Source organism: Protopterus annectens, chromosome 11.part0, assembly GCF_019279795.1.
Source record: "Protopterus annectens isolate FY-2018-M chromosome 11.part0, PAN1.0, whole genome shotgun sequence".
Classification (NCBI taxonomy): Eukaryota; Metazoa; Chordata; order Ceratodontiformes; family Protopteridae; genus Protopterus; species Protopterus annectens.
The window spans coordinates 340,877,896-340,893,636 of NC_056745.1; the positions used below are offsets into that span (position 1 = coordinate 340,877,896).

Consider the following 15,741-nt stretch of genomic DNA (forward strand, 5'->3'; position numbering starts at 1 on the left):
AAATGTGTGGACACAGAATCAGATAAAATCCTGCAAATCTATTTATTGAATAAAAACAAGCATAAAAATACTTGTTAAGTAAAAAACCTTCCGATATGACTATAGAAACAAAATGTCAAAAAGTTTGACATTTTGATTAAGTTTAAATATCCGTAGAGACAGGATATTGGCTGAGATATAAAACCAAATAGATGACATTCACTTTGTTTCTATAGTCCTATTGGTATGATAAGTTAGGTTTGATGGCTGAAACAAATGAGCTTTAATGCCTTGTAAGATCGCTTGCGTAATTTTAAATAAGAAATATACCAAGTTACATTGTAACTTGACAAAACAGGAGGTGCGTCAAGTTCTGGAAGTTCTTATTTGTTATATCAGACTTGATGCTACAATCTTTACTTCCAGTCCTGGATGTTGCACAATGATTTCTAACAGCCTATTGGCTGAAGAATATGATGAATAACACTTCATTTGAATATAAGGTATCTACCTTTTCTGCAAGGAATCATTTGTCATCGTATTTGCTATATTAGATTTGATGTCACAATTTCAACCTCCAGTCTTAGATGTTGCACGATGATTTTCAACAGTCTATTGGCTTTAGATCATGATGAATAACACTTCATTTGAATAAAAGGTATGTACCTTTTTTTCCCAAGGAATCATTTGTCATTGCAAAAGGCACCAGATTTAGCTCAAAGCTATTGGTTACAAGCTGGTTTAAAAGAACATCACTTTTTTACCCCTTACGATCTGAAGAAGGTGAAAACCGAAAGCGCTTATCGTGTGTTTGGGGTTTACTGTTTTGGAACTTTTCCCTGTCAACATGTATTTGTGAGTTCCAGCAACGGAAAAGTAACATTTGCTCCATATGCGTTATCTCATGAAGGTAAAGATTTCATTCTGTGATGAAACTTTGGTGAACCATTATATGTGAATACACATTTGCTGGACAGTATGCTTTCGTTATTATTTGAAGGATAGCATCTAAATTACTCCTTGGGACTATTCATCTCAATACATGGAGTAATTTGTGAGTAATCATCTCAGGAATATCGTTAACATTGTCAATGACAGGACCGAAAGGTTTTTTACTTAACAAGTATTTTTATGCTTGTTTTTATTCAATAAATAGATTTGCAGGATTTTATCTGATTCTGTGTCCACAAATTTATTTTGGCCGTGGTGCAACAGTTTGGCTTTTTCAGTGTTACTTTACTTATGTTACTCGACTATGTTACTTTACTTATGACATCATTAAAGGCAACATTAGCTTAATTCATTAGTATTTATGCAAGAGACTGCTGTAATATGAAACTAACAGACTGCTTAAATTTGATTTCATAAATGAGCAATAACAGCTGTGGAACTTATTCATGAATTTCTCCTTTGTTGCTGCTACCACCCCTTCAAAGAAAACATACATCACAAGGTCTTCTAATGTTTTCCTAAAGACAAAGGAATGCACATTACCTGTGTATCTCTGAGAAAAAAGCCCACTTGATATGAAAATCCAAGCATGGTTTCTCGATGCATCCCATTATGCAGATCCTGTTGCATAAGTTTTTCACCAACAATTACATGGTACTTCATTGTGTCTTCATCCTGAAAGACAACGAATCTACTTAAAATTCAAGCAGAACTTCTTTTCAGAAATATTTTCATATGATGTGCTCAAAAGGACTTTATAGCCATGGAAGGGCTAGCCACCCAGTGGTATAAACCATGGCGCTAGATGCTTGCCACTGGTGAAGTGACACCCTGACCCCATGTGCAAAAATAGGAAAGAGGGGTTATGGGTGGATGAAAGGACTTTACAGGAAAAATAGCTACAAAAAAACCCAAAAATGAACATATCACCATTACTAGTAATAAACAAGGAACAAATGAAATAATCATAAAAGCCATATACATGCATTTCCCGTTGTATCATTTCCTCTGAATTAACAATTAAATGTAGGGATGTAATGAAAAAGTACAAGATTATATCAAAATGAAACCAGCTACTGCATTCCTTAAAATACGTCCACTTTATTCTAGTAAATATAAATGTAATCAAAGAAAAACATGCTTAGAACGTCTTTACACATACTGTCTTCATTCATGATCTGTGTGTTTGGACAATCTTTAATTGAGTTCTGGACAAGTTCTGAGGTTTCCTTAACATATTTTGGCTAGAATTGCCTTCGCTTAAAGAACACATTAACTAAAATAGGTACTGAAGAAATTAAATAGGAAGGTGTCTCTAAATTGATGTTTGCTGTCATTTTATCATAACGTTGTGGCAATTTTGGAAATAACACAAGACAAAAGATAGGAGAAAGAATAAAAAGAAAGTTAAAACAAATTACCAGAGCTATAGGTGAGTGAGAAGGAATTGTAGCAGGCAAAATTAAGTATAAAAGGAGTTACAATTAAATAGAGTTTATATTCTTTTTAACATCTGAATGAATGGACATAAAAGATCACTAGGGTTCAAGAATATCAAGAAATGTAGTGAGGGTAGTGAACCAAGTGGGTAAACATGCAGAATACTAATTACCCCTGGTATGGTTATTTTGTTAAACTAGACTTGTCTTACCAGTTAGACAAATAGTGGACCAGCATCAGTTGTTCATAGGTTAAATAATTCATGTTCAGGTTTCATTTGTTCTGTAGCAAATCTACTGCTTTGCATTAAACCTTTTTTCTATATCATTTGTATGCTTATGTATAACAAATCAACTCATAATATCTCATCATAATTTACACCCATTTCACTTTAACATATTTTCCCCAATCTTACAACAGACTATTGCCAAAATATTTCTCTATCTAATTTTATTAATAGACCTATCAGACCTTTCCTCCCTTAAATTCTTATGTTGTTACGTTTCCTTCATGTTAATGCCCTTTAATCCCATATCTCCTGTCTCCTTTCATGACCTAATTACCATGCATTAACATTTGCATATCTCACCTACCCCTATCTCACCTCTATGTCCTTGATCCAACCACTATTTTTATTATTCCTTGCTATTTTATATATTTTTTATTTTTACTTTGCTTTTGTCTACTGGGTTTGTCCAAATGGGTCCACTGAGGTTTTGGGAGAAATGCTCAAATATACCATAAACATTTTTAAAAAAAAATTCAGTAATGTACATTTGTGCTGTCTGCTCTGAGGGTGTTGATGGAGAAGTACAGAGAAGGCCAGAAGGAGTTGCATTGTGTCTTTGTGGACTTAGAGAAAGCATACGACAGGATTCCTAGAGAGGAGTTGTGGTATTGTATGAGGAAGTTGGGAGTGGCAGTGAAGTATGTAAGTGTGGTACAGGATATGGACGAGGGTAGTGTGACAGTTGTGAGGTCTGCAGTAGGAGTGACAGATGCATTCAGGATGGAGGTGGGATTACATCAAAGATCAACTCTGAGCCCTTTCTTATTTGCAATGGTAAAGGACAGGTTGACAGATGAGATCAGACAGGAATCCTTGTGGACTATGATGTTTGCGGATGACATTGTGGTCTGTAGTGAGAGTAGGGAACAGGTGGAGGAGACCCTGGAGAGATGGAGATATGCTCTAGAGATGAGTGGAATGCAGGTCAGCAGGGCTAAGACATAATATATGTGTGTGAATGAGGGGGAGGACAGAGGAATGGTGAGGATGCAAGGAGTAGAGGTGGCGAAGGTGGATGAGTTTAAATACTTGGGATCAATAGTCCAGAGTAACGGTGAGTGTGGAAGGGAGGTGAAGAAGAGAGTGAAGGCAGGGTGGAGTGTGTGGTGAAGAGTGACAGGAGTGATTTGAGACAGATGGGTACCAGTAAGAGTGAAAGGGAAGGTCTACAAGAGGGTAGTGAGACCAGCTATGTTATATGGGTTGGAGACGGTGGCACTGATGAAAAGACAGGAGTCAGAGCTGGAGGTGGCAAGAGTTAAAATGTTAAGATTTGCATTGGGTGCGATAAGGATGGACAGGATTAGATGTGAGTATATTAGAGGGTCATTTTGGGTTGAACAGTTTGGAAACAAAGCTAGAGAGGTGAGATTGGCTTGGTTTGGACATGTGCTGAGGAAGGATGCTGGGTATATTGGGAGAAGGATGCTAAGGATGGAGCTGCCAGGTAAGAAAAAAAGAGGAAGGCCTAAGACAAGGTTTATGGATGTGGTGAGAGAAGACATATAGGTGCTTGGTGTGACAGAGCAAGATGCAGAGGACAGGAAGAAATGAAAACAGATCATCCAGTGTGGCGACCCCTAACGGGAACAGCCAAAAGAAAAAGAAGAAGTGCATGAGCATAAATAATATTCAATAACAATTACACACACATTTGCTAATTATATTACATTCATATGAAATAAACACAATGATTACACTATACAATATTCTTATGCATTATTAGATGTTGAACATTTAGAATTTCAAGAGTTGTAGTGGTTTGTCAATAGATCATGTGATTAGTGCTTAGAAATGCAAAGAAATGGAAGTGAGGAAAGGAACTAGGTAGAAGAGAACATGCTTCTATGGTTATTACAGTTAACAGGTGGGTATACACTACCCTACCCTGTAAGTACCCTTGGGGTCCCTGTTTAAAGGCTCTCATTATCTTCATTTCCTTCCATCGATTCAGAATAGCTTTCTTAAGTCAATTTGCTGATAACAGATATTCCCTCTGTACTGGTGAGTTCTCCTCCCATCCAAGCACAAAGTGCCCAGTTTTTTCTGCCTCTTTCTCTTACATAATTTTCCAGCTCTCTCTATCTCTGCTTAATTCTTCTTGAACAACACTACAATAACAGCACATATATAGACTCTGACTATAAGTCCCCACATACACAGCTGTCTGTTTCCACCCATTGATCCTTTGTCCTGGGCTTTTTTTAGGTTTTATATAATTTATGGAGTATCCATCAGTGTAAATCAAAAATCATGCCAACTTTTTGACCCCCCCCTTGCCTTCCCTATCCCGGTCTAAATGTCTTTACTAAGCCCAGTTTTGCATTCCATTTGAGTTTACTTTTTTTGTCATTTATTACAGATTTTCCATGTACTACAAAATAAGTTTTTCTTACCCTCCACAGGACAGTGTTAAACAACATAGAATGCTAAATCAATGCTAAGAATGAAAGTAATACATTTCAAGTGGTGTCTAACAGCACAATTTTTAGATTGTGTTTTAAATGTAGAACTTACCACAACCTTGGCTCATGAAAATGTAGCTGGCAAGTACCAGAGAAAAGGAACAAAAGTGCAAATAGCAACAAACAGATGATTTGGTTTTAGGCATATATATTAAATACCAAAATGTCTGCACTTCACAACAGCAGGTAGTGTTACAAAAGAAAAAAAAGATGACAGAATTAGGTTTTTGTTTATTGTGGTTGTATGAAATTCCTGGTGTAAATAGGTCCATTTATTTTTAAAAGGACTTTAGCTCTAACTTAACATGTCCCTTTGCATTTTTGTGACAAGTTGTGCATTCATTTTTGAAGACACTTTTGTTTTATATGCATTTTGATAAATCATTACACATTATTTTATTTGATTCAAGCAACTCAGTCCTCTGAAACATACATAAAACTATGAAAAAAACTAGGATTGCAAATTCCTCACTTATGCAAGTATTTGTGTGTGTGTGTGTGTGTGTGTGTGTGTGTGTGTATATATATATATATATATATATATATATATATATATATATATATATATATATATATATATATATATATATATAGGGCTACTTGAAAAGAACGAAAACCCATTTACCAGAATCACTAAATGTGGAGATGACTTCACTGAAATCTCAATAGAAACGAAACTCGGATCACTGGAAAGTTACTGTACGAAAGGAACCACTTTGCCACCATGGTGAACTTTGGCACTTTCACCATTGTAGTCCAAACTAGAGTTGGCATATTTAGTTAGAGGGGGTGTGGAGGTTTAATTTGCTTTGGTTTAATTTTTTTGTTGTGTTAGACGTGGTTATTTTCCTGGAGTTTCTAGTCAGTGATCCGATTATTTATTCTATTGAGGTTTCCGCGAAGTTGTCTCGACAGTTAGTGATTCAGGTAAGTGGGTTTTTGTTTTTATGAAGTCGACCCATATACATCTATATCTATATCTATATCTATATCTATATCTATATCTATATCTATATATATCATCTATATACATATAGATATATGTATGTGTGTGTGTGTGTGTGTGTGTGTGTGTGTGTGTGTGTGTGTGTGTATGTGTGTGCGCATCTGTATGTGCGCCATTCTTGACTTTATTTATTTGTTTATATATTAAAGTGAAGTATGTATAAAATAAATTAATGAATTAATGATAGGGAGTTATAAACTTGTGGGTGAATGAGAATCATTAATGACTAATTAGATTTATTAATTGCCAATTAATTAATTAAATAATAAAACATTCACTTCTACCACTGAAATTAGGTGAATATTAGTGGTCATTTACTTATAGCAGATTACAGGAAATATCCCAAAGAGAAAAATATGGCTTATTGCCTAAAAATGTTGCATTCTCTGATTTTAAACTATACTAGATTATTTTACATTGTTACCACATTGGTAGGAATTTAAGGGCTTTTAGAGTGCAGACTCAGTTTTTATCAGTTGCAATCCATTATTTTGTTTTACTGCTTTTTGAATGAATTTTCCAGACAGCAGATTTTAATACATACCAAAGTTGCAGTTCTTTTCTGCTGCACGAAATTCTGAATGGCATCATTTGATGGTGCAAATACTGTGTACCCATCTCCACTCTCAATTCCTGTGGCCAAACTGTATTGCTGCAACAAGAAACAGCAAAACATAAAATAAGAAAGTGATTGAAGGAGACCATTTTAATCATGACATACATAATTAATCTTCATAGATATCCAGGCAGTATTAATCACACTCACAATTATGTAACCTCTGAAAATGGAGTATTCAGGTATCTGTTCCAGTCGAGTTAGCAGGTCAGGTACAGAGCTGCTCATAAGCTGAGGGGGTATCAGGACCTGCAATAAATCAAAATTCAGTTAATGTGATTAACAATCTGAGCCATGTTTATTTCTCCTTTATCTTTTCATTGTCGTCTTTGATAATGGCATATCCTCGCTGGAGCCTTCCTGCGTCCTGACAGAGTGCTCTTTAAACTCCCTGGAGATATACAGAGCTGAGTATATTTTTCTGGCACTTCAGAGTTGTGTACTGGTAATTGTTGCTTGACTAATTTTATATCATTGCTGGCTGACTTCAGAGTTGTGCACTGTTATTTTTGCTTCATTGTACAGTTTTTCAGATCTCTGCTGAAGGTGTTTTTCCCCCTACTCACCCTCCCTATTCCTGTCTTGATGTTTAAATTTGGAGGCTTTTGCAGTTGCCCACCCCCACTGCAGATTTGATCTGGGACACTCCCCCAGTCCCATCTCTTTACCACATTCTACTTAATAGACTCCTTCTGCACTTGTTTTTAGTCATTATTAATTTAACTACAGGTGGGATTACATCAAGGATCAGCTCTGAGCCCTTTCTTATTTGCAATGGTGATGGACAGGTTGACAGACGAGATCAGACGGGAGTCCCCATGGACTATGATGTTTACAGATGACATTGTGATCTGTAGTGAGAGTAGGGAACAGGTGGAGGAGACCCTGGAGAGGTGGAAATATGCTCTAGAGAGAAGAGGAATGAACGTCAGCAGGACTAAGACAGAATATATGTGTGTGAATGAGAGGGAGGATAGAGGAATGGTGAGGATGCAGGGAGTAGAGGTGGCGAAGGTGGATGAGTTTAAGTACTTGGGATCAACAGTTTAGAGTAATGGTGAGTGTGGAAGAGAGGTGAAGAAGAGAGTACAGGCAGGATGGAGTGGGTGGAGAAGAGTGTCAGGAGTGATTTGTGACAGACGAGTACCAGTAAGAGTGAAAGAGAAGGTCTACAAGAGGGTAGTGAGACCAGATATGTTATATGGGTTGGAGATAGTGGCAGTGACAAAAAGGCAGGAGTCAGAGCTTGATGTGGCAGAGTTGAAGATATTAAGATTTGCACTGGGTGTGACGAGGATGGACAGGATTAGGAATAAGTATATTAGAGGGTCAGCCCAGGTTGGAAGGTTTGGAGACAAAGCCAGAGAGGCAAGATTATGTTGGTTTGGACATGTGCTGAGGAGGGATGCAGAGTATATTGGGAAAAAGATGCTAAGGATGAAGCTGCCAGGTAACAGGAAAAGAGGAAAGCCTAAGATAAGGTTTATGGATGTGATGAGAGAGGACATGCAGGTGGTTGGTGTGACAGAACACGATGCAGAGGACAGGAAGAAATGGAAACAGTTGATTTGCTGTGGCGACCCCTAACGGGAGTAGCTGAAAGAGGAAGATTAATTTAATTGCATTTTTTTAAACTGTTTGGTCTAACATTGCTACATACTCAAGTGTGCTAGCTTGCACTGCATTTTAATTGTTTTTACTGCTGTTTTAGCTACTTTTCTGTATATAAAAAAAAAAATCTAAGCCTATTTCCTACCTTTCCTGTAACCAGTGTAGTCCAGGTTCAGATTTGCTGCATCCAGGACTGTATGTAAGCTTCTGAGCCCCCCAAGCTTTCTGTGTTGGAGGGAAGCCTTCTAGCTTATCAGTGGGAATGGTAAGCACTAGGTAACCTATCTACCACATAAGGAGTGGTTCTGGCCCAGAAATTGTAGTTATTGGCCGTTTGGGCAGTTTTTCCATCTCTATCAACTTTCTGATTTAAAAGCCCGTATTTGCACTTGTTTCCCCCCTTTCCTGTAACTAGTTTAGTCCAGATACAGATTCTTAGTTTTAGCACTTGAATTTGCTTATTCTTGATCAGCACTTGTTCAGAACTTGTTGTACGTACTAAATAAATTACTAATTACTACAGCACTCAACCTTCCTTATTACCTAGAGGAAAACAGTTTTAGTACTTACTTTCCTCACTTGCTTAGGTAAAAAAAGCTCTTGTACTCACTTTCCTAGAGGAAAATCGTTTTTTATTCAGGCATGCCCAAGGGTCAGCTCCCTGTGTTCTCTCCTGTCTATCTGATGAATCAGGGCATCTTGGGGCAATGTAGAAATTGCCTCATGTACACAGACAACCCTCTCCTCCTACCACCCAACACTACAACCTGTGAGAGATGCACTTATCTAGCCAAACTGGAGGTAAAGCTCTCTCCAACCAAGACTGAACTTGACAGTCGAGAAGGTAAACACTTGCACCACACCATACTCATCACATAGTCTCACTAAATCTACACCACCAAAATCCACACATAGAAACACAAAAACATTTGCGGAGGCTGTCAATAATAATCTGCTCAAGCAACAGAGACCTCAAAAGCAGAAAAGCAAGCAACCTCCACCCCTCCAAACACAACCCAAATGACACATAGCCCACAGACTGTGTGCCATTCAACCACAGCCAATGAGGCAAAACAACGTACCCAACACACTAGCCATATGCGACTCTGTAGTCAGTCACTCTGATGTCCCACTCACCAGGCTAAACAAGGAGAAGGTTACTGTCAGCTGCCTGTCGGGTGCCAGGATCTACCACATAACCCATGCACTCAAGTCACTCCACAACAAGTACAAATATGACTCTGTCATTGTCCATTTTGGTGTCAACAACCTGAGATGTACCTCCCTGGACTACATGAAAAGAGGCATGGAAGAGCTCTCCGATCTTGTAGCCCAGGCAGGTATGACCCTAGCCCTGAGTAGCATCCTGCCATCAACCAGAATGATGCCGCAGTACACGGACAAAATGATTGACTTCAACAATTGGCTAAGTTTCTGGTGTCACTCTAAAGGGATCCAGTATCTGTCTGCCTGGGATGACATGGTCGACAGACCACGTTGCTTTGCCTGAGATGACCTGCACCTGTCACCCCTGGGATTCCAGATACTGGCTAAGGTTCTTGCCGCCCCTATAGTGCCTTTTTTAGGCAAGGTTCAAATGACAAATTCACCAACGTAACAGGAACAGGCAAGCAAAAACTAAGGGTGATGCTACTCAATGCTAGAAGTCTAAATCTCAAAATGCACTCACTCGAGGCACTCCTTAAAATGGAGAACATTGATATCTGTGCAGTGACTGAGACCTGGTTCAAGGCTCCAGAGAGCACCCCTGCACTACCAGGCTATAACTCATACCACACTTTTCAGCCATGTAACCTGGACCGGAACACCAAAGGCAGAGGTGTGTCCATATTCATTAAGGATTCATTAAGGATATCCACACCTCCAGGCTAGTTGCTCAGCATAATGCATCCGAGGTTATCCAAGTGCAACTAACCCTAGGCAAAACTGCAATCCAAATTGTAGCTTGCTACAGGTCCCCCACCATGCCCCAGGATTCCCACTCCTCTTTTCTTGATGTCCTGGAAAATATTGGGGTTCAACCCAACACCCTAATAATGGGCGATTTCAACTACCTCACCATTAACTGGGAAAAATACTCATGTACCAACTCCTTCACTCAACGCTTTCTGGAATTCATAAACTCCAATGCCCTGAATCAACTTATCCACACCCCCCCAGGGGCAACAATATCCTAAATCTAGTCATTACCAACATGAGTGACCGGTTTCCCACACCTGAAGTCAACGCCTTATTGGACCGATCCGACCATAAGCTAATCACGCCCCCACCCCCCATTAAGGAAACCATGGTAAAAAATTTCTCCAAAGCCAACTTCATGCTTCTTAAGACAGAAGTGGTGAACTTCATGACACCCATGCAGATGGACAATACAGTTACGACTACTGAATCCTACACGATTGCACTTTATAAGCACTTACACAAGTGCATGGATTGTGCTATCCCAAACAGAACCAAGATGCTATCCTCCAAAAAAAGGAAGCCAATCTGGTGGTCCCCTGCCATAAACAAACTCTAAAACAGAAGGAAGAAACTGTTGCAAAAGAGAGTAAAATCCCATGAGTGGAGGAGCTCCCTGGTCAGCCTCAGTAAGAAGCTGCGATCCCTCAAAAAATCCTCCAAAGCTAGTTATGAAAACAAAATCACCACTGATTCTAAAGACAACCACAAAACATTCTATAGCTATGTCAAAAATCTCAATGGCAACACTCAGATCAGCTCTGATTTACAGCACAATGGCACTAAATATACAGACCCAACTGATATGGCCAACATCCTGGCAGACAGATTCAGTGCTAACTTTACCCCCCTCTCACCCCCTAAAGGCCCCATCTCTATACCGGAAGAATGCAAAGTTCCTGTAATCACAGCTGCACAGATAAAAACTACACTCTCCAAAGCCAAGAACACAGCATCCATGGGACTAGACAACATCCCAGGCTGCGTTCTACATGAACTACAGAAAGAACTGGTACCCCACCTAAGTACCATGTTCAATCATAGCCTCATCTCAGGCTTTGTGTCCATTGAATGGCGCACAGCGATGGTTATCCCACTCCATAAAGGGGGAGCCACCATGGACCCCGGGAGGTACCGCCCCATTAGCCTGATGAGCCTGGTCTGCAAGGCCATGAAATGTATCATCATGGAACTTATAAACAAAGACATTGGTAATCTCCAAACTCTGGACCCCACCCAGTTGGAGTTTGTAAAAGGCAGATCATGTCTCCTAAACCTGATAGACTTCTTTGAAGCAGTCACCAAAGCTGCAGATGAGGGTAAGGTGGTTCACACAGCCTATCTAGATCTTGCCAAGGCTTTCAACACCATCCCCCACTCTGGAATTATAGATAAACTCACTAAACTAGGTATAAATCCCTGTGTCACAAGATGGGTTGCCAACTGGCTCACTGACAGAACCCACACTGTGAAAGTAGCAGACTCCAAATCCAACTTCAGACCAGTGACAAGTGGAGTACCACAGGGTTCAGTCCTGGGTCCTCTCCTGTTTGGTATCTACTTCTCTGAAGTACAGGCTAACACAGAAGGTCTTTGGCTAATGAAGTTCGCAGATGACTGCAAACTAGGAGCCATAATCAAAACTCCTAATGATGTTGACATACTACAAAAGGGCCTCACTGAGACAGATGCCTGGTGTCAAAGCCATGGTCTCAAGCTCAGTTCCAAAAAGTGCATTGTCATCCCCTTTGGTAAAAACTATGTACCCATGAACTACAACATAGGCGGTAGTATACTTAACACTGAAAGTGTGATAAGAGACCTTGCGACACAGGTGGACAGTAGTCTCTCCTTTGATAATCATATCGCTACAGTAGTCAGGAAATCCTTCTACTTGGCACACCTCATCACAAAAGGTTTCTCATCCAGAAAAAAAGAGGTCATTGTTCCCCTCTACTCATCACTCATTAGACCCATTATAGAGTACAATGCCCCTTTTGGTATGTACCTCACAAGACATCTACAACAACTGGAAAGCCCACAGAAGTACTTCACAAAGAGGATTACTGGCCTCAAACAGATACCCTATGCAGACCATCTCAAAAAACTTCAGCTTTACTCCTTTGCATATCGCCTACTCAGAGGTGATCTCTGCCTAAAATACAAAGCCATGTCAAACCCAGAGCTGTTGGACATGCTCCACTTAAAGAAATCCCAATCCCTCCGAGCTATATGCTCTAGGGACCTAAACCTTGTCACCCCAATAAACAGAACATGCCGGAGGGATAGATTCCTGTCCCAGAGACTTCCCATACTCTGGAATAAACTACCTATCTATATCAAGCAAAGCTCCTCATTAGCACTCTTTAAGAAAAATCTTGATGATTGGATGGGAAATAGGAAATTCACCCCAGGGATCACTTCTGGGGCTCTGCTCGACAGTGGTACAGGAAAATAATTTTCTTGGGTGGCAAATCCAGGTTACCTTTTTGGCTGGGCTTGCATAGGCCCTAAGGCCAATAGCCTAGTACCTACCTATGAACCTATAAGGTTACTCTTATAGCAAGGCATTCTGTATTCCTACTTCTGCTGTTAGCTGTAATTTATATCATTGGAAGCACAGGGTAGTGGACAAAATATGCCATACTGTGAACCTGGGAAAAGCATTTAAGTGTAGTTTTATGAATAGATAAAATTATCCTGAAACAGGCTTACTAATAATCATATCATAATAGGCTAACAGTCATAATATCTATCTAACTAATGCAGAGTCATGCCATTACATCTTTGTTACTCACTTTGCTGTTTCATACATGAAGAAACCAAACCAATAATAGGGGACAGAATGCATAGGCCCTATACATCTGATCCCCTGATTTGGGTAACTCATGTGAAAGGAACTATATGTTTTCAGGCAACAATTTGCACTTTTAAGCATACTATAATACAATAGCAAGACAAAATGTAAGAAAAAATTAAACATTTACAAGTAATAAATGATACAATGGTACTAACTTTATTTTAGCCATGGGAGATGGTTGTTTTCTGAATCTCATAAATAAATGTGATATAGGCACCTATTGTCTTTTATTATTGTGATCTCAGTTTGCTCTCCATACTTCAGTCTTGTTCAGTACTTGCAACACAATCTGTCTTTGTTGAGTAAATTGCTGAAATTCTGGCTGCATTAAAGCAGTCCATTTCAATGTGTAGAAATTGCTCAGCATTGGCTCATTACATTCATTTAGTCAGCCTGATATGTTTGCCAATACAAAAATTAGTAATAGACATTTTTTGTAGTCTGATGTAAGAAAACATTGGTATGACTGAGTTATGACATTATTAACTAATTCTTGTCTTACTTTTTATAATGATATGGCAACAGGTACAACGCTGAATTTAAATTATATCCAACACAATGTAGCTTAGTTTGCTAGTCATTTTGCTCTACATCATTGACTAATTTATTACCTACTTTTACAGCCCTGGTTGCAGTGGTTAACACATATTAAATAGTTTTACAATATGAAATGGCATTTGCTATATCAAGATTTCTAATTTTTACCATAGTTTTATGCTTTGAATTATTCTACAGTGTTCACAGTTTTATAACTTTTGGTTTACCTTACCACATAGCCCTGTCAATAACTGATTTATTGATTTCTCCCTAAATTTCTTTCTTAGCTCTTAACATCATTTACCATCAATTACTTTGATAACACCTTAATAGAAGTAGCAACACACACTAAACTACAAAGCTTCATTGTTGATGACCAACTAAAATTTCACCTACATGTCCAAAATTGTGTAAAAAATCACCAAAACTTGGCACGTGTTACAGAGCAAAAAATTCCTTACCAATGAGTCTAGGCTGTCTCTTTCTAACAAACATCTTCTTCCAACTCTTCTCTATGCTTCACATATTTTAACCAGCCTTCAGTCATCCACTCTCAAAACAAAACTAAAACTCTGTTACAATAAAATTGCTAGAGTTTTGCAAACCAGTCTTAAAACTCACACCAGTGCCTATCTCTAAAATCATTAAATTGTCTCAAGCTCGCTCACAGCCTCCTCCACTCTCAACTGCTCTTCAGCCTCTTCATAGTCAGTAAACCTAATTCCTGTCCTGCCATCTCACCTCTCATCAATTACTATACTCCCAGTTGCTCTCTCTGGACCACTTACCAACTTCTGTTGGATATCTATAAGCCTAAAAAATCATTGGCCATAGCTTATATATGATATCACTGACCTGGAACAAAATTTATCTAACCATCAGATCTATCCCAAATAGTCTCAATTTTAAAAAAGCTTTATGAGGAAGACTACTAAACTACTGGGTCTGCTCCTGCCTCAATCCTGCCTAACAAGTGTCAGTATACTGGTAAAAAACTTCAGTTGTTAACTGCTTTTATGTACCAATGTACTAGTGTTACTTTGTGTGTTCACTGTATATATCTGTAAACACCTGATGTTCTTTCTTGGTATGCCCTGATGTAAATAATTAAAATTAGATCTGCTGTCAAATGTAAGGGACAACATTAAACAGCTGACTTTGGATACTTAGGGAGAAAATATTCTGAAACCAGGTACTTTTTCTCTATGTAACCACCGAGCAGAGCAGCATATGTAATAAATATTTCTGAGGCACCAACTGGATACTCATTCAGCAAGTCCCTGCATATTGAGGTTTGAGTCCCCATTCTAATACAGACCTTCACTGCAATCTGAATGATGTTGTTACTGTCTGTTCTGTTTATATTCCATTGAGGACTGAGGCATGGATGACAGATGATGTGACAAAATACCTTAAACATTAAAACATTTAAAGAAAATAATGATATATTCATACCTTATCAATAACATGTATCACTCCATTTGTTGCTGCCACGTCACCAACGACTATATTCGCACCATGAATTGCTATGCTCTGAAAGTATAAAAGAAGAGTGAATTTGCTCTTAAGTTTACATCTGTATCACAATTTATTTCCATTTTTATGTCTTTCGGATGGTTTAATAAAATATGGCAGCAATATTTATGCCATATAAATGACAAGCTTATTTTTCTGATCTAACACAGCACCAGGATTTTTTTCTTAGATATTATACTATGTGCAACCATTTGTTTATTACATGCTGAATATTTGTTTCTTAAGGAAAAAAATTACAAATGGACATTTGAGGAACCACCATTTTAATTATGCAGATCCTGTATGTGCTTATTTACTGCCTCATGTTATTCAACGTTCTCTTCTTCCTGTAGACCCTACTCATCCTGTGGTGGTTTTCATAACATATTAATTGTAGTTTTAGAGTGACTCGAAGTAATGTACCCATACCACTAGGGAAATTAGGATCTCACAAAAGATATAACAGATAGTTTAAGATATGCGGCTGGAAAA

At 38.6% G+C, this 15,741-nt stretch overlaps 1 protein-coding gene across 1 annotated transcript in view; it reads right to left on the reverse strand.

Moving 5' to 3' along the window:
• Positions 1-15,741, reverse strand: part of STAB2 (stabilin 2) — a 922,612-nt gene that overhangs the window by 412,035 nt on the left and 494,836 nt on the right. The window contains exons 31-34 of the mRNA XM_044087850.1: positions 15,190-15,267; positions 6,897-6,995; positions 6,675-6,782; positions 1,474-1,605 (exon numbers count right to left, since the gene is read on the reverse strand). Of these exons, the coding sequence (XP_043943785.1) occupies positions 1,474-1,605; positions 6,675-6,782; positions 6,897-6,995; positions 15,190-15,267 (417 nt within the window). The remainder of the gene's footprint in view (positions 1-1,473; positions 1,606-6,674; positions 6,783-6,896; positions 6,996-15,189; positions 15,268-15,741) is intronic.